At 37.7% G+C, this 27,052-nt stretch overlaps 1 protein-coding gene across 6 annotated transcripts in view; it reads right to left on the bottom strand.

Annotated features, from left to right (window-relative positions):
* The window catches only part of PPEF1 (protein phosphatase with EF-hand domain 1), a 114,351-nt gene that overhangs the window by 81,557 nt on the left and 5,742 nt on the right, over nt 1-27,052 (bottom strand). For all 6 annotated transcript variants that reach the window (XM_044936616.1, XM_044936618.1, XM_044936620.1 and 3 more), the window contains exon 2: nt 26,771-26,935. In XM_044936616.1, coding sequence (XP_044792551.1) covers nt 26,771-26,843 — 73 coding nt within the window. In that variant the 5' untranslated portion in view covers nt 26,844-26,935. The remainder of the gene's footprint in view (nt 1-26,770; nt 26,936-27,052) is intronic.

Raw genomic sequence — 27,052 nt, 5'->3', positions numbered from 1 at the left:
AGAAAGCAGCAATCCAGCCTCTCAGTTTAGTACTGCTGTGGTACAACGAGTATACACTAGTCATCTGAGGGTATCTGTTTGTGAACTTCTCCAACGTTATCAGGTTCCAGAGACCGTCATTTCATTATTCAGCTTCCAGAAAACCCCAGGAAATAGGCATAAGGTCAAGTATCATTACCTTTACAGGGGAAAACCAGAGGGAGAAGAAATCAAGTGACATTCAATATCACAAAGCAAGTAATTGTTGGTACAATGTCTGAAAACTCAAGTGTTCTCACCATATCATTATGTGCAGCCCAGGCACACCTGAAAGGCCTCTTCTGTGGGACAGTCATTGTCATCATCAACCAACTCTCATCTCAGGGGCTCTCTGTTCACCAAGCATAACAGAACTCTTCCAGGGCTATTTCCTGGGCACGTACTGAGGGCCAGGCAAGGAATTCATCTCTGTAGTCAGTCCTTACCACTCTGTGAAGCTGGGGGAGACTTAGTTAAGGGCATGTAGCCAGTAAGTGGAAATGGACAGCAATGAACTGAACCCAGGTCTCAATGGCCCCATGGCCCAAGATCTTAACTTCCATAGAGCCATTGATCTTTTCAGTGCCTCTTCATCTGCATAGTGATGTCACAGAAAAAATGACCACTAAAATCTCTTCTATTTAGTATTAACAACACCAAAAACAAAATCAAGTTTATTGTTATTCCTATAACAGTAGGGCAAAGTAGCACCATAAGTTCAATAGTCTATTATAAGACATTCAGTTCCACAAGTATTATCATCTCCATGTTACACATAAGGAAACTTCAGCTTCAGAGAGGCTAGCAACTTCTAGTACCCTCAAAGACTTTCTAATTATATGTAATATTTCATTTACAAATTCACAAACTACTGTGAACAAACAGGTTACCATCTCAGAAACCAAGAGCCAAAAGAGCCATGCAAACCAGGATGCACAAGACTGCCTCAGAGTCCACGGTCTTGGCTCAAACATCACCTTCTCAGTAAGGCCTTTCCTGACTACCCCTTGAAAATGGCACCCAACCCCCCACTGCCTATCTCCTTTATCTTCTCTCCACAGTACGTCTCACCATCTGATAGAGCATATGTTTTACTCATTTGTTACTGTCTCCTTTCACTAGAATGTAATCTCCATTAAAGCTGGGATTTTGGTCCACAGGGTTAGCTACTATATCCCCTGGGTCTGGAACCATCCCTGGAACATAGTAAATGTGCAATAAATATTTATTAAATGACTAAATGAATGAATGAAATTACCATTCAGTTAAAACTTACTGTCTTGTGTTTCTCTTCATGCTAATTGGTGAATCTTATGCTTGGTTTGGTTTTTTAAATAGGCGTTTATTCGACAGTCCTTTAAATAAGAAGTTTTATATTCAGAATGATAAGGCATTTAAAGACTCTGCTTTTGAAATTCTGCTGGCAGAGGCCTCCTGAGGAGGCAACAGGATGAGTGAATATTTAATGTAACTTTAAGTCAGGAGAGAGACACGAATGTGATAGAGCTGATTAAAATGAATTCAAATGAACTGGAAAAAGAATGAACCGTCTAGAAGCAAAAGACTTTAAACAAGAAGGGAAAGCATCTATTGCCTCAGCTGTTCAAAGCACAGAGAGAATAGGGTATGGCTCAATTCTGGGACCACAGTTTTCACTGTCACTTTTGTTTACAGGTGTCTGCCATCTGCTAGAGTATATGGCTGTCCCAGTGAGACTTCCAACTTCATCGGAAAAACAGCTCAAAGCACATACACGCCCAGCAGACAGGAGATGGTCGGTCACAAAGCCTGCTTCCTGAGCAGCAAGCAAGGCAGGGACCCTATGAGGCTCGCTCCTCCACAAACTCTGGCATCCCTACCAGCAAGCGCACAATACAGCATCCTTGTCCCTGGAAAGCATTTTTCTTAAACAAGAGATAAATAAGAGGAAAGCCTGAGGTACAGCCTTCAAACAATGACAGATGCTTTAAACAAAACTATCACTTTTCCAAATGACAAAAGAGATCATAGTTTTATTATTCTTGGAAACATCTGGCCTTCCAGTCAGAGAAGGGGAAGAAAAAGAAGTCATTTCTCTGACCTTTTAATTACTCACACACTTGCCCACCCACCAACCCATTCACATGGGATAATAAAAATAAGTTCTGAATTTGTAATCTGGAGATTTCCATTTTGGTCCTAACTCAACCAGGTGCCAACTATGTAACCTCAGGCAAATCGCTTAACCTCTCTGATCCTCAATTTCTCATATGAACAATGAGAATTTGGAATTATATAATCTCTAAGATTCTTTCCAATTATAAAATACTCTAATTCATTCCTCTTTTTTTTTTTTTGGTAGTGCCCCAGCTGCAGCCTACCAAGCCTATAGCAAAGCTGAAAATAACCATTAAAGGATAAAATAGGGTGTGTAAATGTGAACACTCAAACCAGAACCTTCTGGGCACAAAAGACAAATTCTAAAGGCTACTAAAAAAAAAAAATCTGAATTATCCGTGTAGAAAAATTCAAGTCAATTACTAATATCCTTGGCTTTCCCATCAAGAAACTATAGCCATCATAAACCATTAGACCAAAGCAAAAATCAGAAGAAATAGATGTCTATCTTCTTTGTGAGTTGTACCTTTTATCATTAAAAATATTCATCTTTGTTTCATTTTAAAATAAATAAATAATTTTAATAATGAAAAAAAAGAACTATAGCCAAAGTTTGCTAGCAACTGGTCTAGGAACAAACAATTCACCTATTGCTCTTCCTTTAAATGGCCTAAAACATGATTACTGTGTACATTTGTTAACTGGTTCAAGTGATAGCCAATAGAAGATGGGGAGAAATGGATGGGGAAAAAAGTAAAGAAAGGGTGGGGATACAGAGACAATGGGAAGTCCAGAAGATTCAATGAAAATTGAGAGATTATGAGAATGGGATAACGATCATTTGATCATAAAGATCCCAGCGAGGTCGAGGTGATCGAGGTGGCCATGGTAGCCAGGAAATGGGAGGGAGCAGCTGAAGTGGAGCAGCAGAATGATTGTGCTAAAACAATCATTATCATGAAAATACAAATTCTTAAAATAATTATTGTATAATAAATTTAGCTATGTAAAAGATTTACTATTATTTTAAATCATTAAAATATTTTCTTGTAAGAAGTATGTTGTATTTAACAATTCAATAATGACCTTTAATCCTCACTCAAGAAAAAAAATTAAATACCTTAACTACAATTTCTTTTTACATCTTCTTTGTTATTAATTACTAATTGGAGTTATACTGCCACATTCATTCACCCAGGATCAAATATAATTAGCATTAAATCTTCAAATTTTGCAGCTGCTAGAAAGATAATGTAGTATAAAGCCATAATCATATAGAAAAGTGTTCTGATTACAGGAAACACAGGCATACCTTGGAGAGATTTAGGTTCCAGACAACCACAATACAATAAATAATGCAATAAAGAGAGTCACATAAATTTTTTCCTCAGTGCATATAAAAGTTATGTTTATACTACATTGTATCCTACTAAGTGTACAATACCATTAAGTCTTAAAAAATGTACATATCTTAATTAAAAAAATACTTTACTGCTAAAAAAGTCAAAACAATTACAATAGTAACATCAAGGATCGCTGATCACAGATCACTGTTAACAACCATAATAAAATGGAAAAGTTGAAAAAACTGTCAGAATTATTAAAATTTGACACATGAAGTGAACAAATGCTGCTGGAAAAATGGTGCCAATAGGATTGCTACAAACCTCAATTTGTAAAAAGTACAATATCTGCAAAGCGCAATAAAGCAAAGTGCAATAAAACAAGGTATACCTAAAATTGGCAATTGGGGCTGAGGTACTGCCCTTTCTTAAATTGAATTGATATGTATCTGTAACAGGATTTTCTAGTAATTAACAGGATCCAACTACAAGGCTGGTTTCTTGGTGAATTTAGTCAAGGCTGGAATTTGGCCAAAAAAAGTAAAGAAGTGGGACTTCATATCCTTTCAGCACTACCTTCTACCTTCTAAAGTACTAGAGTGCTATCTAAAGAGGCAATGTCAGAGTCTCATAATACTTGACATCTCTAAAGCAGAGATGGATTAAATACACAGTAAAAAGGGAAAAGATGAAAATGAATTTAAGTGGTATAAAGAACAAAAAGGTTGATTGGCTTTTTGTTTGCCTGCTTCATGTAAGCAATAGCTGTTTGTAGTGTCAATCCTACATAAACCATAAGGCCAACATGTTATCATATTAAAAAATGAGTAGATCAGCCCTGGGATTTCTTTGGAAGGAATGATGCTGAAGCTGAAACTCTAGTACTTTGGCCACCTCATGCGAAGAGTTGACTCACTGGAAAAGACTCTGATGCTGGGAGGGATTGGGGGCAGGAAGAGAAGGGGACGACAGAGGATGAGATGGCTGGATGGCATCACTGACTTGATGGACATGAGTCTGAGTGAACTCCAGGAGTTGGTGATGGACAGGGAAGCCTGGTGAGCTGCGATTCATGGGGTCGCAAAGAGTTGGACACGACTGAGTGACTGATCTGATCTGAACTAAAAAAAAATTGTTATTGAGAGGGATCGTAATTTCAGATGGAGACCATAGTCTCCTTTTACAAAGAAATATACTTGTCTAAAATGATTCCCAATCGAGGCCAAGGAACCAGAGTTTATAGTATATGATATGAGCTGAAAATAAAGATACAGTAGCTTTGACATATTGATGATAATTAAAGCCACAGGAGTAAAGTCACCCAAGGAGAGCATTAGAGTGACCAAGTAAGAGAGCCGAGAGAAACCCAGAGAAGCCCCAATATTTAGAAGTTGGAAGAAAATGGAGCCCTCATAAATAGTTCAAACAGAGACATAATAGGAAAACCAGGAGAAGAGGCTGTCACTGAAGCTAAGAGCCATTGAGTATTTTAAGATGGGAGTGTATAGGAGGGCCAGGTATTGCCAGGAAGTCAAGCAAAATAAGTACTGAAAATGCTCCATGGGATTTCGAGGTCATTCAAGAACTTGTCTAAATCATACTCCATGGGGTGGGATAAATAAAAACATAGAAGACAGCAGTGTGAATGCACCCTTCAGGGGCAAGCTCGGAAAAACAGGCAAGAAAGCAGAATGAATGGAGAGAACAAGAAGGCTAGGGAAGGCTCTTCTTCCAAAGGGAAAGAAAACACAGCTACAAAGGCACTTCTGCACAACTGGGGAATTCTGAATATGAACTATATGCCAGAAAATATTACTCTATAAATTTTATTTTTTCAGTGTAATATAGTATTTTAGTTATGTAAGAGAATATGCCTCTTTTGGGACATTCAGTTCAGTTGCTCAGTCGTGTCCAACTCTTTGCAACCCCATGAACCACAGCACACCAGGCCTCCCTGTCCATCACCAACTGCTGGAGTCTACCCACACCCATGTCCATTGAGTCAGTGACGCCATCCAACTATCTCATCCTCTGTCATCCCCTTCTCCTCCTGCCTGCAATCTTTCCCGGCATCAGGGTCTTTTCCAATGAGTCCGTATATATTACCCCTTTTCAGAAACCCAGGCCAATCCACAGCCCTCATTTTGGGGGTCTGCTGGTTGTGACTTTTCCCCAGTTCCCAGTTGCCAATTTGGGAATTGCTGGTGGTGCACACAGTGCCTTCTCTTGGCCAGTTCACTGTCAACATTTCGGTTATGGCTGTTGTGATGAAGTACACACGTCTGTTTGTCTTGTTTTGTATGGATAAAGGCTACTGCTAATCGAAATCTTGGAAGCCAAAAAGAAAAAAGCTGCGAAAATTGGTGGGCATAAGTCGAATACTTTGAAAGCTATCAAAGTACTTGCCATCTAACTCTAAAAAACCCTCATGTTAGGACAAGGTGGTCACCGAATGGGTAAGATTGACATTAGGTTGCCTGCCAACCTCAAGAAAATTTGTGTAATGAGTTACACTGTAAAACATTACGTAATCTCCAATACAGCAACATATTCGTCTTTCTTAGCTCTGAGAGATCCAAGATCAGATCAGATCAGTCGCACAGCCGTGTCCGACTCTTTGCGACACCATGAATCGCAGCACACCAGGCCTCCCTGTCCATCACCAACTCCCAGAGTTCACTCAGACTCACGTTCATCGAGTCAGTGATGCCATCCAGCCATCTCATCCTCTGTCGTCCCCTTCTCCTCTTGCCCCCAATCCCTTCCAGCATCAGAGTCTTTTCCAATGAGTCAACTCTTCACATGAGGTGGCCAAAGTACTGGAGCTTCAGCTTCAGCATCATTCCTTCCAAAAAAATCCCAGGGCTGATCTCCTTCAGAATGGACTAGTTGGATCTCCTTGCAGTCCAAGGGACTCTCAAGAGTCTTCTCCAACACCACAGTTCAAAAGCATCCATTCTTCGGCGCTCAGCCTTCTTCACAGTCCAACTCTCACATCCATACATGACCACTGGAAAAACAATAGCCTTGACTAGACGAACCTCTGTTGGCAAAGTAATGTCTCTGCTTTTGAATATGCTATCTAGGTTGGTCATAACTTTCCTTCCAAGGAGTAAGCATCTTTTAATTTCATGGCTGCAGTCACCATCTGCAGTGATTTTGGAGCCCAGAAAAACAAAGTCTGACACTGTTTCCACTGTTTCCCCATCTATTTCCCATGAAGTGATGGGACCGGATGCCATGATCTTCGTTTTCTGAATGTTGAGCTTTAAGCCAACTTTTTCACTCTCCACTTTCACTTTCATCAAGAGGCTTTTTAGTTCCTCTTCACTTTCTGCCATAAGGGTGGTGTCATCTGCCTATCTGAGGTTATTGATATTTCTCCCGGCAATCTTGATTCCAGCTTGTGTTTCTTCCAGTCCAGCGTTTCTCATGATGTACTCTGCATATAAGTTAAATAAACAGGGTGACAATATACAGCCTTGACGTACTCCTTTTCCTATTTGGAACCAGTCTGTTGTTCCATGTCCAGTTCTAACTGTTGCTTCCTGACCTGCATACAAATTTCTCAAGAGGCAGATCAGGTGGTCTGGTATTCCCATCTCTTTCAGAATTTTCCACAGTTGATTGTGATCCACACAGTCAAAGGCTTTGGAATAGTCAATAAAGCAGAAATAGATGTTTTTCTGGAACTCTCTTGCTTTTTCCATGATCCAGCGGATGTTGGCAATTTGATCTCTGGTTCCTCTGCCTTTTTGAAAACCAGCTTGAACATCAGGAAGTTCACAGTTCACATATTGCTGAAGCCTGGCTTGGAGAATTTTGAGCATCACTTTACTAGTGTGTGAGATGAGTGCAATTGTGCAGTAGCTTGAGCATTCTTTGGCATTGCCTTTCTTTGGGATTGGAATTAAAAGTGACCTTTTCCAGACCTGTGGCCACTGCTGAGTTTTCCAAATTTGCTGGCATATTGAGTGCAGCACTTTCACAGCATCATCTTTCAGGATTTGGAATAGCTCAACTGGAATTCCATCATCTCCACTAGCTTTGTTCGTAGTGATGCTTCCCAAGGCCCACTTGACTTCACATTCCAGGATATCTGGCTCTAGGTCAGTGATCACACCATCTTGATTATCTGGGTCGTGAAGATCTTTTTTGTACAGTTCTTCTGTGTACTCTTGCCATCTCTTCTTAATATCTTCTGCTTCTGTAGGTCCATACCATTTCTGTCCTTTATCGAGCCCATCTTTTCATGAAATGTTCCCTTGGTATCTCTGATTTTCTTGAAGAGATCCCTAGTCTTTGCCATTCTGTTGTTTTCCTCTATTTCTTTGCATTGATCGCTGAAGAAGGCTTTCTTATCTCTTCTTGCTATTCTTTGGAACTGTGCATTCAGATGTTTATATCTTTCCTTTTCTCCTTTGTTTTTCGCTTCTCTTCTTTTCACTGCTATTTGTAAGGCCTCCCCAGACAGCCATTTTGCTTTTTTGCATTTCTTTTCCATGGGGATGGTCTTGATTCCTGTCTCCTGTACAATGTCACGAACCTCATTCCATAGTTCATCAGGCACTCTATCTATCAGATCTAAGCCCTTAAATCTATTTCTCACTTCCACTGAACTCCAGAAATCCAGAAAGAATGAAGGGATGGAGCCAAAGCAAAAACAATACCCAGCTGTGGATGTGACTGGTGATAGAAGCAAGGTCCGATGCTGTCAAGAGCAATATTGCATTGGAACCTGGAATGTCAGGTCCATGAATCAAAGCAAATTGGAAGTGGTCAAACAAGAGATGGCAGGAGTGAATGTCGACATTCTAAGAATCAGCGAACTGAAATGGACTGGAATGGGTGAGTTTAACTCAGATGACCATTATATCTACTACTGCGGGCAGGAATCCCTCCGAAGAAATGGAGTGGCCATCATGGTCAACAAAAGAGTCCAAAATGCAGTACTTGGATGCAATCTCAAAAACGACAGAATGATCTCTGTTAGTTTCCAAGGCAAACCATTCAATATCACAGTAATCCAAGTCTATGCCCCAACCAGTAACGCTGAAGAAGCTGAAGTTGAACGGTTCTATGAAGACCTACAAGACCTTTCAGAACTAACACCCAAAAAGATGTCCTTTTCATTATAGGGGACTGGAATGCAAAAGTAGGAAGTCAAGAAACACCTGAAGTAACAGGCAAATTTGGCCTTGGAATACAGAATGAAGCAGGGCAAAGACTAATAGAGTTTTGCCAAGAAAATGCACTGGTCATAACAAACACCCTCTTCGAACAACACAAGAGAAGACTCTATACATGGACATCACCAGATGGTCAACACCAAAATCAGATTGATTATATTCTTTGCAGCCAAAGATGGAGAAGCTCTATACAGTCAGCAAAAACAAGACGGGGAGCTGACTGTGGCTCAGACCATGAACTCCTTATTGCCAAATTCAGACTTAAATTGAAGGAAGTAGGGAAAACGACTAGACCATTCAGGTAGGACCTAAATCAAATCCCTTATGATTATACAGTGGAACTGAGAGATCCAAAGATTTAACTAAATATAAATAAATAATAACATCATCTAGGGTCCTTAAATTAAAGGAGTTAAGTGTGCCACTTTCTGACACATGTTTATGTCTAAAAACTATAGTTCACAAAGTTTTAAATATCTACGAAAAATGACAAAACATTTTTGTTGTTTTGTTGTTATCAGAAACAACCTGGAATTAGACAAGATCATTGTTTTGGATCCTGGGAACTTAGCTTGAGAGCCATCAGGTTAGGGGCCCAAAAATATGGCTGAAAGAAATGTGGGTTGTACCCCATGTACAGCGAGATATGGCTGGACAGAAATGTGGGTTGAACTTCATTTGCAGCTGAGGATCCTACTAAACTGTTACCAGCCCTCAGGGAAATTACAACGGCCATTAAGAGGAACATTCCAATTAGATAAGATCATTTAAGAAGTGTACTTGAAAGCGGGGTTCCTAAATTAAACAAACAGAGTGGGACATCTATTTTAATTGGTATGTAGAATTCCAAAAAGCTTCATAACTTCAGAATAGCTTCATTGAAAAATTCACTGAAAAAGGCCAACAAAAAATTAGACACAAGAGATACCTAAAACAAAAGACTGCAAGACAGACGCAACTTGTACTACCCGCCACCTTTCCTCCTCTAGCTGAGCACTCCTTCTAGTAATCCTCAGTCTAAACCATCTTTCCACTCTAAAGAAACTACAAGACCTTGAAAGTCGGCCAAGTTACTGGACTTACATCCCCATATCTACCCTTGAAGGAGGGCTCTCATGTGGATCCCTCTCAGAGTTGATGAGACTCTGAGGGACTTTATGGGGAAACTGCTATGTTATTCCCTTAAACAGCCAAGGGAAACTAAATTCGTGAAAAATCTTGGCATCTGGCAGATATTGGAGCTATACCCTCTACATTAAATACCCCTCGGAGTCTGCAGATGGGACCCTGGGAAAACTGTCAGAAGCCAGCTAAAGGTGAGAATTCTTCCCAGAGTCAGCTCTCCCAAATCACTGCTTATAGTACCCAAAAAAGAGAAAAAAAATAAAAAAAAATTTTGTACCTTCTATGGGGATGCCTCTTAAGTCCAAGGGGTTGTCAACATTTACTGCCTGTGTCAACTGAAAATTGGGAAATGCTTACTGTTTGTCCCAAGTGAAAACTGACAAGATATTTAAAAGGATTTTTTAAAAGTAGCTCTATGGTCAGATGTTGGTCAGAAAGTGAAAGCTGATATTCAGAGTCTGATAGGAATATTATTTTTAGGTCTCCTCCACTAAACCAAAATGAAACTATGTACCCAGAGGGAAAGAAAAACCTTCTAAAGCCTCTGTGAAAGGATTTACCAAAACCTTTCAAAGGCAAACAGCTCCAAGTCCAGAACATAGAAATCTTTTAATTTCCATCTAGGTTAGAAATCTTGTCCCTGATATACAGAGGGGGGGTATGTGAGGGGCTGTGTGTGTACACACACACAGAAGAAAGCAAATTAAGAATAATGTAGCTGAATGGGAGGATCAGCCTATGATGTCATTTTAAGTTGCAACCCAATTCCCTGAGGAAATGAAAGCAACTATCCTTATCTATAAGTCTTTGTAAAACTGAGAATACAACTCCAGAGGCAGTTCACAGTCCACCCATTCCTTTTACAAGTCCCCATAAAGAAAGCTGAGCGCCAAAGAATTGATGCTTTTGAACTGTGGCGTTGGAGAAGACTCTTGAGAGTCCCTTGGACTGCAAGGAGATCCAACCAGTCCATCCTAAAGGAGATCAGTCCTGAGTGTTCACTGGAAGGATTGATGTTGAAGCTGAAACTCCAATACTTTGGCCACCTGATGTGAAGAGCTGACTCATCTGAAAAGACCCTGATGCTGGGAAAGATTGAGGGCAGGAGGAGAAAGGGACGACAGAGGGTGAGATGGTTGGATGGCATCACTGACTTAATGGACGTGAGTTTGGGTAAACTCCAGGAGTTGGTGATGGACCGGGAGGCCTGGTGTGCTGCAGTTCATGGGGTCGCAAAGAGTCGGACATGACTGAGCAACTGAACTGACTGAACTGACTAAACCTCCCCTATTTATCTCAAAAAGCTTGTAAGTTTTGTAAAAAAAAAAATCTGGCCTTAGGAAACCAAAGTACCCCTTAGTGGAACTTGCATTCTTTTTCTGTACCTTTGAGATATAAATGTTCTACAAACTTTTTCATTTGACCATTTCCTTATGGTAAAGGAAAGGGAAAACAGTCAAATAAAAAATAGGCAAATAAAAAAATCTTCTGTCTTCCCAAAAAAATATTAGTAAAAATGTTTTACCCACCTGAGCAGATAACCTTAGCTTGCTCTACCTACCAGAAAAACAATTTAGATTCAATTTATTTTACAACTAGTGAATTACTGTACCCAATTCATGGCAGTAATTTTAAAACAGAAGCTATTAGGTCCCTGCTAGCAACTGTCTATTTATGTGTGTTTATGTGTGTATTATAGATGTACAGTATTTTCTACCTTCAGAGGGTACTGCCAAAATTACTATGTAAGAGAGCTCTATTTAACTGGCTCAAAGAAATGAAGCACTTATATAAATTAAATGAAATAAGTAAACTGAATGGATGCAAATGGGATAAAAGTTTTTAGGTGAACTTTCCTTAATGGTTTCTCCATATCTTTTTGGTAACTTGAAATCTTAAAGTTTTGCCAAGTTAAATTAAATTAAATGATGGGTAGTCACTGAATATCCAGGGCATTTCCAAATAAGGTAAAATAATGAAATATTGATTACTGAACATAGGTTTACTACTTTTGGCTTCCTTTTACAGGGAAACTAAAGATATTCGGGTTTCCTAGTAAACATAGCTTCTGCCACACTGAAAAATTTACTGAGAGAAAATTTAATTATAAAAAGTATAAAAAATTATAAAAAGTATTTAGAAATTTCCCAAACCATAGAATGCTAAAAGAGAGTTCATAATTGGTTACTTATTTTCACTAAAAATTAAAGTTTTTAAGGGTTAAGAAGTCTAATATATGTAATGAAAGCTACTAAAAATGAGGGAAATTATCTCTGTATATAAAGAAAGATGCTTGCTTTTAGCAAAAGAGGGTATTAGGAAAGGAAACACATGTTGTTGAGGGAAAGGGAAGCAATTTTATCCTAAATTGAGGCTATTTCAGGAGAAAGAAAAAAAATAGGGCAAGATTTGAAAGTTAAAAAAAAAAGTTTTTGTAAAAATTTGTGCCCCCACCCCCAAATCTCACAAAAAAAGTTTATGTGTGGTCAAGATGACTAAGATTAAAATCAATTTATTTAATTTTTTAAAAAGTTGATGGGTTTTTAATTTGGTTTTCTCTTTGTTAAAAGGACAGGTTTTATTGGATTCTTTGTCTTCTCTTGAAAGTGAAAGTGAAGTTGCTCAGTAGTGTCTGACTCTTTGCAACCCTATGGACTGTACCCCACCAGCTCCTCCTCTGTCCATGGGATTTTCCAGGCAAGAATACTGGGGTGGGTTGCCATTTTCTTTTCCAGGGGATCTGCCTGACCCAGGGATTGAACTCAGGTCTCCTGCATTGCAAGCAGACTCTTTACCCTCTGAGCCACCAGGGAATCCCTGTTTTCTCTTAGTAAGACATTGAAAAAAGCTTTTCCTTACCTTTTAAAGTAATCTGCCTAGACAACAAAGATTCTGTGTTTTGTCAAAATAATTTGCCATGTTGTCTTTATCAGGTCTTTGATTACTAAAGAAAGCTGAATCTTCTCTATTAAAAGATCTAAGGTGTTTACTGCTGTATTTAAAATGGTTAACCAACAAGGGCCTACTGTATAGCACATGGAACTCTGCTCAGTGTTATGTGGCAGCCTGGATGGGAGGGAAGTTTGGGGGAGAATGGATGGATACATGTATATGTGTGGCTGAGTCCCTTTGCTGTTCACCTGAAAATATCACAACATTGTTAATTAGCTATATCCCATACAAAATTAAAAAAATTTTTTAAAGACCTAAGGTGTTTAAAAAATAACTTTCTGTGTTTCTCTGCAAAGTCTTTGTCACTACGATTAAATGGATAACTAAGTTATCATTTCTCAGTGACCTATGATCCTATTTGACAAGTGTTTTAAAACTTTTTGATAATTCTGACAAGCTTCCCCAAAATAAAGTTCTGAATGAAGTTTTTTTTTAACCTCGAACTAACTTTGGTATTTTCCAGAGGGCCTCTAGAATATCTCAAGAGATTTGTTTCCTCTCCTCAAAAAAAATGAAGATGTTAAACTAATCAGACTTATTTGATATGTTAAGTTACATAGCAAGAATCATCAAATAAGAAGTAATACTAAGCCTTTATGTTGTAGTTGTATAAGTTATAAATGTTTCAGAAACCATATGCAATTCCTAAAGTCTGAATGAAATGTCCTGGAATAATATTATCATCATAATTCCAGTTATCATTTGACAATGTTGCGTGTCACAGAAATAACCACATTTCCTTGTCAATTTCATTATAATAAATTCTCATTAGAGAATAAATGCTCATTATAACAATGGGCATTTTTTAAAGTCTTCTGTCATTTACAGTTATTATTTTACTCAGATGCTTCTGCAAAAATGTTGCTGCAGAAGTGACCCATCTTCAAGGAGATTCATGGAAAGAATTTGGCAAACACAAGTTTCTGGTAACTTTAAGATCATAATATTGAATTGGTCATCTCACAGTAGTCAGAATGGCCATCATTAAAATGTCTACAAACAATAAATGCTAGAGAGGGTGTGGAGAAAAGGAAACTCTCTTATACTGCTGGTGGGAATGCAAACTAGTACAGCCACTATGAAGAACAGTGGGCAGATTCCTTAAAAAACTTGGCATAGATCCGCTATATGATCCAGCAATCCCACTGCTGGGCATGCATCCCAAGAAAACCAGAATTGAAAGAGACACATGTACCTCACTGTTCATTGCAGCACTATTTACAATAGCTAGGATATGAAAGCAACCTAGATATCCATTGGCAGATGACTGGATAAGGAAGTTATGGTACATATACACAATGGAGTACTACTCAGCTATAAAAAGGAGCATTTGAGTCAGTTCTAAGGAGGTGGATGAACCTAAAGCCTGTTATACAGAGTGAAGTAAGTCAGAAAAAGACAGACAAATACTATATATTAATCCATATATATGAAATTTAGAAAAATGATACTGACGATCCTACATGCAGGGCAGCAAAGGAAACACAGATGTAAAGAACAGACTTTTGGACTTCATGGAAGAAGGAGAGGGCGGGATGATTTGAGAGAATAGCACTGAAACATATACATTACCACATGTAAAACAGACAACCAGTGTGAGTTCGATGTATGAAGCAGGGCACCCAAAGCCAGTGCTCTGGGACAACCTAGAGGGATAGAGTGGGGAGGGCAGTGGGAGGGGGGTTCAGGATGGGGGGGACACATGTATACCTATGGCTGATTCATGTTGATGTATGGCAGAAACTATCACAATACTGTAATTATCTTCCAACTAAAATAAACTAATTTAAAATAAAAATTTAAAAAATACTGAATTGGGTAAGAATTTCTAGAACTAATGGGGGAAAATGGATTAAAGCAGAACAAGAATTAATAACCTAGAACTGAATGAACTGAAAACGGTGATTATAATTTTTATTCCTTCTTGTTTGAAGCACTGCTGGTTCTTTAATGTTTTGCTTTTCTAGATTTGAGGAAACTTTTTCTCTTAAGCTATCTATGACTTAAAACAATTTGGTAAAATACAATTTTGTAAACATTAACTTTTTCTCCCTACCTGACTCCTCCAAAATTTGGAGACTCTTGAGCATTCTTTTTATGGCAAAATAGTTATTTACATAAGCTGAATGAGAATCTATTATCCTTGTAACAGGACACAATTGGAAGCACTGGTTACAAAAGCTTTAACTGGAATGTCATATTTGAGAGAGATATACATAGACTCAGATATGACCAGACCGCTTTAAAGAACTAAGGTTGACTTTATGGAACCAATAAAGTCCCTCGGAAAAGTCGACCTGGTACCTTACTTACAAGGTTCCAGCAAAGCAGTCTTAAAAAGAACCCATATGGTCAATTACTATTCTTGCCACACCTATGTAAATAATCAGGCCAAGTATAACGCAAATAAATTAGTTTTACTGTGATTATCTTTGATTTTATTTTTTTATCTTTGATTTTAAAAAATGGGGGTAATTCTAGAAAGAAAGATGCTTGCACCTTTGTAGATATTATATCCAATTCATTGTTTTTGAGATTTTGTTAAAGACCTATAAATTAGACCGGATCCTATATTCTTATAGTTTCCTCAAATATCCGGCTATAACTCACCAAACTAATGTTTCCAATTTTCTGCTACCCTTTTCACTTGGAATCACTAAGAACAAAGACTGCCCTTGAATCTCCTTGGAAGGGACTATACCAGATATGCTTCACTACCCAGATGACAGCCAAACTTTAGGAACTTGAACCTTAAGGCTTCACCTGGTTATCTGTCCTACACAAATGCTAGCAACCTCCAAATCGGACTGACAAAAAGACAAATAGCTGATATTAATATGGACTGCTTCCTTCCAAGATGTTGGATCACGACTTCATACTTTGGTACTTCCCTGGTGATCCAGCGGTTAAGACTCTGTTCTTCCACTGCAGGGGGCACAGGTTCAATCTCGGGTTGGGGAAACAAAGATCCCACATGCCTCAAAGGGCAGTCAAAAAAGTTTTAAAAAAGTAGACTTCATACTTTAAACAGGAAACCCTTTCTTCTTCTCTTTCTTTCCTTCACTCTAGGATTGGCCTGGAAAGGTAACACCATTCCCAGTATCTCCCAGCCCATTGCCAAGGGGAGGGATAACCTTTCACTGCTAAATTTGTCATCATCAAAAAACCTGAGCTGTCTCTTTACAGTACTACCTTATTGGAAGTAGTTTGTGCCCTGACAGGATTTATCTTTGTCCATGGTGATTAACATTCACCTTGGGTCTATGAATACCTAGATGACTGTGCATAACTGGAAAATATCTCTTAGGTGACCTAACTGTTCCCCTAACTGTCCACAGAGACACCTCATTGGTCAACTCCCCTGAATTTGCATTGTCAAGTTATAAAGAACCTACCAGGAGGCTTTCATGATTTAGGATTTGCTTTCTTTGGCTGGTCCCTACTTCCCTGGTCAGAAATAAATGTAAATAGGCTATGATCAGGAATCTCTCCTTAACTCTTTATCTTACTGCAGAATTTGTTGCTAAAGCAAAAGCTGCCCAGTGAAAATCCTGAGACTCTATGGCCAAAATTGCTCTTGATAATTGGATAGCCCTTGATTATGTTTTTTTTTTTAATTTAAAAAATTTTTTTAATTGAAGGATAATTGCTTTACAGAATTGTGTTGGTTTCTGCCAAACATCAACATGAATCAGCCATAGGTATACATATGTCCCCTCCCTCTTGAACCTCCCTCCCACTTTCCTCCCCATCCCACCCCTCTAGGTTGTTACAGAGGCCCGGTTTGAGTTCCCTGAGTCATATGGCAAATTCCCGTTGATGGATAGTCCTTGATTATCTTTCAGCTTTGTAAGGGAAGTGTCTACTGTGGCCAACACCATCTGCTACACCTAGATTAACATTTCTGGCAAAGTTGAAACTCAGCTACATAAGATCACGGAACAAGTCACTTAAAAAGGTAAATCCTTCAAGGGTCTTTCCTTGACTTATTTGATTTTGATTGGTTTGCGTCTTGGGCACCATGGTTTTGAAGTACACCGCAAACACTGGGAATTATCCTGCTTATCATAATCACAGTAGTCTCCCTGGAACACTGTATCCTCTAAAAAGCTTTAAAAGAATGATTGCAGCCATTCATCACTAAGCAAATGAACTCTCTAGCACTGGAACATCAGAAAAGGAATAAAGAAAATGACAGACTTAAAAATTGTGAACGTGAAGTCATGGCCTGTGCATATCACAGAGATTAAGCAAATAACATTGACCTGTGAATAGCACACAAAAGATCAACAAAAATTGCAAGAACTCAGAGATTAGCTGGGAGTGGTACTAATGTTTTGTTTTGTTTCATATCTTTCAGGCTGAGAGTCTGATGAAAACAGGGGAATTGGTTAAAAAAAAAAAAAAAGAGGCAACAGGCCCCAAATGGAGTCACTTGTACTAAGCTCCATGTCAGCAAACAGAAACTTAGTACCTAACCTAATTGCATTTTCAGCCTCTCCTAGGAATGTAATCTTAACCTGTCTAGAATTTCCTGGCCAGCACTAGTGAGGTAATCAACCTGATAGACCCCTGTTTTTCCCCAAAGGAAGTTGACCTTGCCTGAAATAATTCTTTTCATTTATGATTTCCTTGTCCCACTCCCTTTCTGTCTTTAAAAACCTCTCCTTTTCTGCAGCTTTTTGAAGTTCTTTTCTGTTTTCTAGATGGAATGCTGCCTGATTCATGAATCATTCAATAAAGCCAATTAGATCTTTAAATTTGCTATGTTGAATTTTATTTTTCTAACAGATTGCTATTTAGTATTTTTATATTTTTAGGCAAAAATAGAGGACAAATATTTTTTAAGAGAACAATATCCATTAGAGAAAATTTCCATTGTCATAGCTTAAAAGCATCAAACTTCAAAGCCAAAAATGCTAGATAGCCTTTGTAGGAGACCTAGCACTTAAATGAATAAATGCATTTCTAAGTGGTCTCAAGGGAAGAAATAAAAGAAAATATAGTGTTTTCAAAGTGCTCTACAGGAAAAAATAAAAGGTAATAGATTATTCATTCAAAACCCATCAATATAAAATTTTAAGTGTAAAGTGAAATTCAGGAGAAGGAAACTACAATGTTTAATTTCTGGGTTTTTGGATAAATTCCAGTTTTACATGTCAGGGCAGCATATCAAAAGGAGCATGAACTTTGGTATCTGTCAGAGCTGGTTCCAATTCAGACTCAGACATCAACTAGTACATGACTTTGGGCAGCTCTTTAATCTAAGTCTCTATTTCCTCATGAAGAAAAAGAAATTAATCAAAGCTTCCTCCAAGAGTTTTGGCAACAACTATTCTCTCCCATACTGCATATCACAAAAGAATCAAACTAACAACAATAACACAACAACAATGCTACTTCTCTACATGGAAGGCAGATAGCCCACAAGAAAGGGATAGCCTCAATTTTATATGTGGGCTATTCTTTCTCAAAAATGCCATGATACTCTGGAGGCAGAATGCTGTGGTGAGGCTCAATGACCAAGGTGGGGAAAAAATCCATCACACTAGTCAGAGGTAAGCTCTAGGCCCGGCTCTGCCACTTACTAGTTATGTCTTAAGCAAATCACTTTGCCTCTCAAAGCCTCAGTTTCCTTTTCTGCAAATTGAGAACAATCCTTCACAGGTTGTGAAGATCAAATATATGTGAAAGATTTTGTCCAACTATAAAAGCACTATGCAAATAAAAGGTACTTTACATGCATACATTTAGCTAGTTTCCAAGAACAGCAATTTTGGAAGGCACCATGAAAGGGTGTAATGGTTGATGGCAAAAAACACTGTATTCAGAACTCCTTGGGTTCAAATCCCAACTCGGGGATAACCTTGACAAGTACTTACCTAATCACTGAGCACAAGATTCTTCCTCAGTACAAAAAGTAATGATAACACTTTACTCAGGTTTACTGCAAGGACTAAATAAAATATATGTAGAATATTGTCAATACTCTCTGTAATACAGTTAGTAATAAGGAAATAATAACTATTCTTTTCTATCAAGAAACCTTTCAAAACTTTCATAGCCCTTGACACAGAAATTTCATGTCAAATCACCTAGATATGGAACTAACCCAAAATAAGGAAAAATCTTTACATGAAGAAATTATTCAATGTAAATTCTTCAAACCTAAATGTCAAATATTGAGGAATAATTAATTATATTATGGCCTATCCACTAATGAAACATTTAGCAATGGCTAAAATGTTTATAAAGCATAACAATTTGAGAAATGTTTACACAATAATGTCTCAGTGCCAAAAGCAAGGCTATAAAAAAATTACTATTTAGGATGATCAAAAATATACACTATATAAAAAAAAAAACTGGGTAGCAGAATGATGATTATTATTTCCAGTTGCTTTCTCAATCTTATATTTTTGAATGAGAAAAACTTTTTATGGTAAATATAAATAAACACATTGTATCAGTTTCCATAGATTACTATGGAATTTATAATAAACATTGCTTGATATATTCAACAAAAGATAATGGAAGACTAAAAAGAATAAGGGAAGACTCTGAACAAGTATGTGCTAAGAAATAATTCAGATGATGTCAGGGAATGTTTAACAGGAGGATTCCTACGTGCTGTTTCTCACAAGTCCTTTGTTTCTTTTTATTAGATTAAGGGGTGCATTTATCACATGAGGTCTTAATGTTGTAGGTTGGCCTTTTGGTCTTTCATATGGGTAGATTTGAAAATTTTGATAAATTTCTTGTACTTTGATTTGAGAAATTCCTGCAATTTGCAAGAGACCTTTTGTATAGCCCAGGATTTGGGCCATAAGTGTTTGGAAATAATAGTAATATTAGATCCAGTGTTGAGGAGACTAGAAAATCTTTTATTATTAATTTTGATATTTATATTTGGTCGGGCATATTCAGATACCAATGATGTCCATAAGGATTGTCTTTCATCTGTACTGCTGAATCTGCTTGTCCATACATTATTAGAGGAGTTAATAGACATGTAAGGCAAAAGAAGTAATTGAGCAATTTTGTCCCCTTTTTAGAATTGCCATAGAATCTGAGATGACATCATAATTTGAATTGCTCCTTTATAATTTGAATAAATTATTCCAGGGTGAACAGTAATTCCTTTAGAAGCCAAACTAGATCGGCCAAATAAAAGACTGAAGGTTTGTGGAGGCAGGGGTCCAAAAAGTTCGGTAGGTACTCTAGAAGGGACTGCTTAAGGGTAAAGGAAAAAATCATCTAGGGCTGGTATATTAACGGTAGCATTGCCGGATGTTGATGGTTTGAGGAAAAAGATAGAATTTGCCCCTGGTTTTTGTTGTAGGGGACCTGGGGGGTCCCCTGTTTGGAGTTCCCTGGAATAGGTTTTCCATCAATATCAAATTTAAATTTACAATCTTTGGCCCAATGCATTCCTCTATGGCAGTGAGGGCGAATTCTTGGAGGTTTTTTATTAGCCTTCTTAGGGCAGTCCCCTTTTAAATGGTTTTTATCTCTACATGTAAAGCATCCTTCATTTCCCTTTTTAAAGGTAGTAGCCATTGTTTCAGCTAGCATTTGCATCTTTTGAGTTTCTGATCCTAGATTGTGACAAGCCTTCAAATAATCAGTAATAGTCCCAGTCTCATGAATTGCAGTGATAGCTCTCTGACATTCCTGATTTGCATTCTCATAAGCAAGTAATATCTCTAGCTGTTTCTTGGTTTCTTCTCTGATTACAGTATGGGAAATAGCAGTTTCTAATCTCGCTAAAAAATTAGTATAACTTTCATTAGGTTCTAACAAAGGACAGACTTTTGGAGTTGCGCCTGTTAGCAGAGGAGGAGCATTTGGAGCAGCCGGGGCAGGGCTAGTAAGAAAATTTTGAAATATTTCATGTTGTTCTAATTGGGCCTTTTGTAAAGTTTTATCATCTAATTCATATTCATGCAATAAGTGTTCTGTCTGTTGTTGAATATCGTTGAGGACTAGAAATCAATTGGAATATTTTTTCCTTGCTTGGCGGCTCATTCAACATTTTCTTTGACCCAGTGCCAAATTTCTAAATCAAAACTGCATTTATCAGGGAACCAAGGATTACATTTAACCACTGTTTGAAAGCAAGCCTCTATTCATTGGCGCTAAACCAAAAGTCCCTGAGCTTTAAACAAATGGTGAAGTAAAGTAGAGAAATGATGGGGCTTTCCAGCCGTTTGACCCATGTCTTAGTACTTACCGACCTCAATAGGTCCCGAGTCCCTCCGACCGAAATGCCACATATACCAGTGTCCCTGTTCTGGGGCGCCATTTGTTGGGGTCCTTTAATGGACCGGGACCTGGCGGTCAGGAGTTGATGATAAGAAAGTGAAAGAGAGAGCCAAAGGGAGGGAGAAAGAGAGAGAGAAAGAAAGAAAGACACGGGGACCCCAAGCTCTGATGAGCAAAGGTGTTTTAATGATTTCTCTGTGAGTATATAAAGGCTGTGGTACCAAACGTTCCTTTTGACAATGATAAAGATCAGAAAACCAAATGTACAGCAACTGTTACCAAGGGAACAAGGGATTAATAATGGTCACAAGGTCAGGAGACAATCCATATCTCAAGAAAGGGGATCGAGTCTAAGCAGTTTTGTCGTAAAGAGAATGTTTACTAAAGGAGATTCAAGCCTGTCTCACATAATGACCTCAGTTCCTGGGAGCAGCGTGCTGTTCCACTTAAAAAGAAACAAAGGACTTGTGAGAAACAGCACATAGGAATCCTCCTGTTAAACATTCCCTGACAAGATGAAATGAACCAGTTCTTCAAGGACACAAACTACGGAAAATGACTCAAGAAGAAATAGAAAATATGACAATATACTTTACTATAACAAGTAAAGAGTAGAAAAAGTAATCAAAAAACTACCCACAAAGAAAGGCCCATGCCCAGATGGCTTCACTGACAAATTCTACCAAACGTTTAAAGAATTAATTCTAATTCTTCACAAACTCTTTTAAACTATAGAAGAGATGGAATACTTTCCAACTCATTCTGTAAGACTAGTACTACCCTGATACCAAATTCAGACAAAGACATCAAAGGAAAAGGAAAATAGAGACCAATATATCTTTTGAATATAGAAGCAAAAATCCTAAACAAAATACTAGCAAACTGAATCCAGTAACATATAAAAAAGATTATATACCATGATCAAGTGGGATTTATGTCAGGAATACAAATTTAGTTCAATATCTGAAATTCAATTAATATACTCAATAACACAGAATAAAAAACAAAACTACATGATCATTTCAATACATGCAGATAAGGCATTAGACAAAGTTAAAAACCATTTTTTAATTTAAAAAAAATCAATAAACTTCCTCAACCTGATAAAGAGCATCCATAAAAAAAGAAAGGTCACAGCTAATATCACACTTAAAGGTGAAAGACTAAATGCTTTCCCCCTAAGATCAAGAACAAGACAAGGAAGCCTACTCTTGCATTTCTATTTAACAGTAACAGAGATTGTAGCCAGGACAGTCAAGCAAGAAAGTGAAATCAAAGGCAAAGAATAGACAGGAAGAAGCAAAACTACCTTTATTTGCAGATGACATGATTTATAAATAGAAAATCCTAAGAAATCCACTAAAAATCTATTAGAGCTAATAAATGAGCTTAGCAAAGTCTCAGGATATACAATCAATCAACATTCAAAGACCAACTGTTTTTCCGCACACTTGCAATGAACACCCCAAAAATGAAGAAAACACGTGTACACCCGTGGCGGATTCATGTTGATGTATGGCAAAACCAATACAATACTGTAAAGTAATTAGCCTCTAATTAAAATAAATAAATTTAAATTTAAAAAAAAGACAACAATATCATTTACAAGAGCATCAAAAAGAATAAATACCTGGGTTAAATTTAACAAAAGAAGAGTGAAACTCAAACTCTGAATACTACAAAACATCACTGAAAGAAATTAAAGACCTAAATAACTGGAAAGATACCCCATGTTCATGAATCAGATGATTTAACTGTTTAAGAATACTTCCCAAATTGATCTACAGATTCAAAATAATCCACACCAACACTCCAGCTGGTTTCTTTTAAGAAATTGATTCTAAAATTTATATGGAAATGCAAGGGACCCAGCCAAAACAATCTTGAAAAAGAGAAAGTCAAAGGATTCACACCTCCAATTTCAAAACTTTCTACAAAAGCTACAGTAATCAAGATGGTGTGATATTGGCTGGACATATTGGATGGTCCAGGCAGGACACAGGATTGGACATATAGATCAATGGAATAGAATTGAGAATCCAGAAATAAAACCCTGACATTTATGGTCAACTGACTTTTGGCAAGACTGCCAAGATCATTCAATGGGGAAAAAATAGTCTTTTCAACAAATAGTGTTAGGACAACTATTCACATCCAAAGGACACATTTGTATCCCCACCTCATACCAGGGCTTCCCTGGCAGCTCAGAGGTTAAAGCGTCTGCCTGCAGTGCGGGAGACCTGGGTTTGATCCCTGGGTCGGGAAGATCCCCTGGAGAAGGAAACAGCAACCCACTCCAGTATTCTCGACTGGAGAATCCCATGGACAGAGAAGCCTGGTAGGCTACAGTCCATGGGGTCGCAAAGAGTCGGACACAACTAAAGTGACTTAACTTTCACTTTCACTTTCTTTCCTCACACCATATATGAAAATTAACTCAAAATTGATCAAGAACTAAATGGAAGGGCTAAAAATACAAAATTATTGGGCATCCTTAGTGATCCAATAGTTAAGAATCCACTTGCCAATGCAGGGGACATAGGTTCGATCCCTGGTCCGGGAAGATCCCACATGCCGCAAGGCAACTCAGCCGGCGCACCACAACTACTGAGCCTCGCTCTAGAACCCTGGAGCCACAATTACTGAAGCCCATGCACGTAGAGCCTGCGCTCTGCAACAAGAGAAGCCACTGCAAGGAGAAGCCCGCAAACCACAATTAGAGAGTAGCCCCTGTTCAGTGCAACTAGAGAAAGCCAGCACACAGTGAAGAAGATCCAGTATAGCCAATAAATAAATAATTTTTAAAAAATTCTTAGAAGAAAACAGAAGTACAAATAATCTTGGATTTGACCCAAAAGCACAAGTAACCAAAGAAAAAATAAACTGGACTTCATCAAAATTAAAACTTTTGTGCTTCAAAGAACATTATCAAGAAAATGAGAAGACAACCCACTGAATGGGTAAAAATATTTGTAAATCACACATTTGATAAGGAACTTGTAACTAGAATATATTTTAAAGTCTTACAAAAAATAATTTAAAAATTAGCAAATGATCTGAACAGACATTTTTCCAAAGAAGATCTACAAATGGCTAATAAATACATGAAAAGATGCTCAGCATCTTTAGTCATTAGGGGCATGCAAATAAAAACCCTAATGAGATACCACTCCATATCCACTAGGATGGTTATAATCAAAAGGAAAGACAGTAACAAGTGTGGCTGAGGATATGGAGAAATAAGAACACTCATACCTTACTGACAGGAATACAAAATGGTGTAGCCACTTGGGAAAACAAGTTTAGACGTTTCTCAGAATGTTAAACATTGAGCTACCATATGACCCAGCAATTCTACTCAAAGGTCTATAACCAAGAGAACTGAAAACATGTATTTACATAATAACTTGTATATGAATGTTCATAGTAGCATTGCTCACTATAGTAAAAAAGTAGAAACAATCTAAATACCCATTAATTGATGAATGGATGAATACAAGGTTACATATTCATACAATGGAATATTATTCAGCAATAAAAAGGAATGAAGTTCTGATTCATGACATGACATGGATAAACTTTGAAACACTATGCTGAATAAAAGAAGTCAGACATGAAAGACCCCATATTGTCTGATTATGTTTATATGAAATGTCCAGAACAGCCCAAATTTACAGACAAAAGTAGATTTGTGACTGCCTAGGGCTGGGGAGGTATAGGGTAGGAGAGTAACTGCTACTGGTTTGGGGAGCAGGGGGATGAAAATGTTCCAAAATTGATTGTGGTGATGGTTTATACAGCTCTATCAATATACCAAAAAAGTCACTGAATTTTATACTTTAAACTGGTGAATTGTGTAGTATGTGAATTATATCTCAATAAAGCTGCTATTATTAAAAAGTGATCCAGGAAAACAGTTTGTCATTTCCTCAAAAAGTCAACCACAAAATAGCCAAATGACCCTGAAATTTCACTACTAGGTATATACCCAAAAGAATTGAAAACACAGACTCAAATAAGTATACATACACTCATGTGCATAGTAGCACTATTCACAATAGCTAAAAAGGTGGAAAAAACCCAATGCCCATCAAATGAATGGACTAAAAAATGTGATACAAAAAAAAAAATGTAATACATACACATGATGAAATATTATCCAGCCTTAAAAAGGAATGAAATATTGATGCATGCTACAACATGGATGAACCTCAAAAACATTATGCTAAGTAAAGGAAGCCAGAGGAAGAGGTCATATCATCTATGATTCTATTTACATGACATGTCCAGAACAGGTAAATTCATAGAAAAAGAATACAGATTGGCAGTTGTCAGGGTCTGAGGGAAGAGGGAAATATGGAGAAACTGATTAATAAATAAGGGATTTTACTTTGCAGTGATGGAAAGTTTGAGAACTAGATGAAAGTGGTGGTTACACAGCTTTGTATACATGCCACTGAATTGTTCAGATGGTTAATTTTGTCTTACATGAATTTCATCTCAATAAATTATTTACAAGAAACAGCAACCGAAAATTCAAAATTAATGTTTTCATTTACATGCAACATTTCAAAAGCTGAAATGCATTTCAGAAAAAGAATCTACATTTACATGCTGGGCTTGGCTTTTTTTTTTTAACCTAAGAAATCTGGCTACATTTTTAAAACTCTGGGTAATCTCTACTCTCACAATAAATTACTACCATGGAATTAGTTCAGTTGGAGCTCTTGAAAGATTTATTTCATGACATGCTTACAGATTTCAAAGACTTAGTGCATCTCTGTTACTCTACTGTCAAGGATTAATTTGCTAACTCACTGGCATTAAGTCAGCTGGGAGGGAGACCAGCATTTGATTTCCAAAGGAAAACATCCCACACTAATTAGGATAGAATACTCTGTATCCTAAACTCTGCATGTTAAGCCTGAGTGAACTGCTAAAACAAAGATGTGGAATAGAAACTGGGAAAATTATCTATTAATATAACCAAAATAACACAGGAATGGAGTTTAAGAGCAAGTTATTCACACAATCATCCTAGCCTGTTTGTTTTGGGTTTAATTTGCATGTGGAGACTATGTCTATTAAAGAAACATTCAAGTGAGTTTCAACTAGATTCTAGTATCTGTGAGAAAGAACCTCAGTACAAAGTAAACAAAGGAAATACAGAAGCCTCTAATTACATGCGGGGTAGTGGGGGGGCATTATTTAGAAACAACATACTTTTGGGGAAGCAGATGATCTAGCATTTCTCAAATTCTACCTAGAACATTCTGAAAACATGAAGCAAATCTCATGAAGTTCTTTTTTTTTTTTCATGAGGTTCTGTACTGAGCAGCTATAAGTAATAATCTGATCATTGAGTTATAAAATCTAATAAAAATTCAATGGTGCTACCAAATGTCACATAGGTATGGATAGAGCTATTTATAAGTGTATTGAATAAACAGATATAAATTTACAGAGAGGCTTTCTTGTTCCCTGCCACTGAGTTTTAAATTGAGATTTTATATTGGTACATTTTCAACTGAAATCAAATCAAACATAAAATATCTCTCAGATAATACTTTATGGCACATTATAAATTCAGAGCTACCTCTTCCTAAAGGTAGTTTCCAACATTATCCCAATATTTAACCTTCAGTTCGAGTGATGATGTCTGGTGCAAAATCTCTCTGGGCAGCTTGAGAACCATATGAGTAATTGAGAAAGGGGCAGAGGGTGAACCCAGCTCGCCCTCCCCTTTTCATTCAGGAAGGCAGGCACACTCCTGGCACTCACCTGTCTCAGATTTCTTGTCTTTTGTTGCAGATGAAGTGCCACAGCCCATGTCTTCTAAATTAGGTGTGTTCATGAATTCAACTTCTCATTCTAAAACAGTGTTACAAGTGCTTCCCTCTGCGCTGTGAAGAGCCCCTCCTGACTGATTCACCTGGGTCACAGATCCTGAGGAGGAGGACACACAAGGTGGGGAGGAAAGCGCCCGTTAACAACAAGGTATCTAAGGGCTGCTCAGCAGGATTCATTTTATGCTTCTCCTCAACTGCTGTTCATCATGTGATG

The sequence above is a fragment of the Bubalus bubalis genome, chromosome X (genome assembly GCF_019923935.1).
Source record: "Bubalus bubalis isolate 160015118507 breed Murrah chromosome X, NDDB_SH_1, whole genome shotgun sequence".
In the NCBI taxonomy this organism is placed as follows: domain Eukaryota; kingdom Metazoa; phylum Chordata; class Mammalia; order Artiodactyla; family Bovidae; genus Bubalus; species Bubalus bubalis.
The sequence above is the reverse complement of the archived record's forward strand: the minus strand, read 5'-3'. Positions and strand labels throughout refer to the sequence as shown.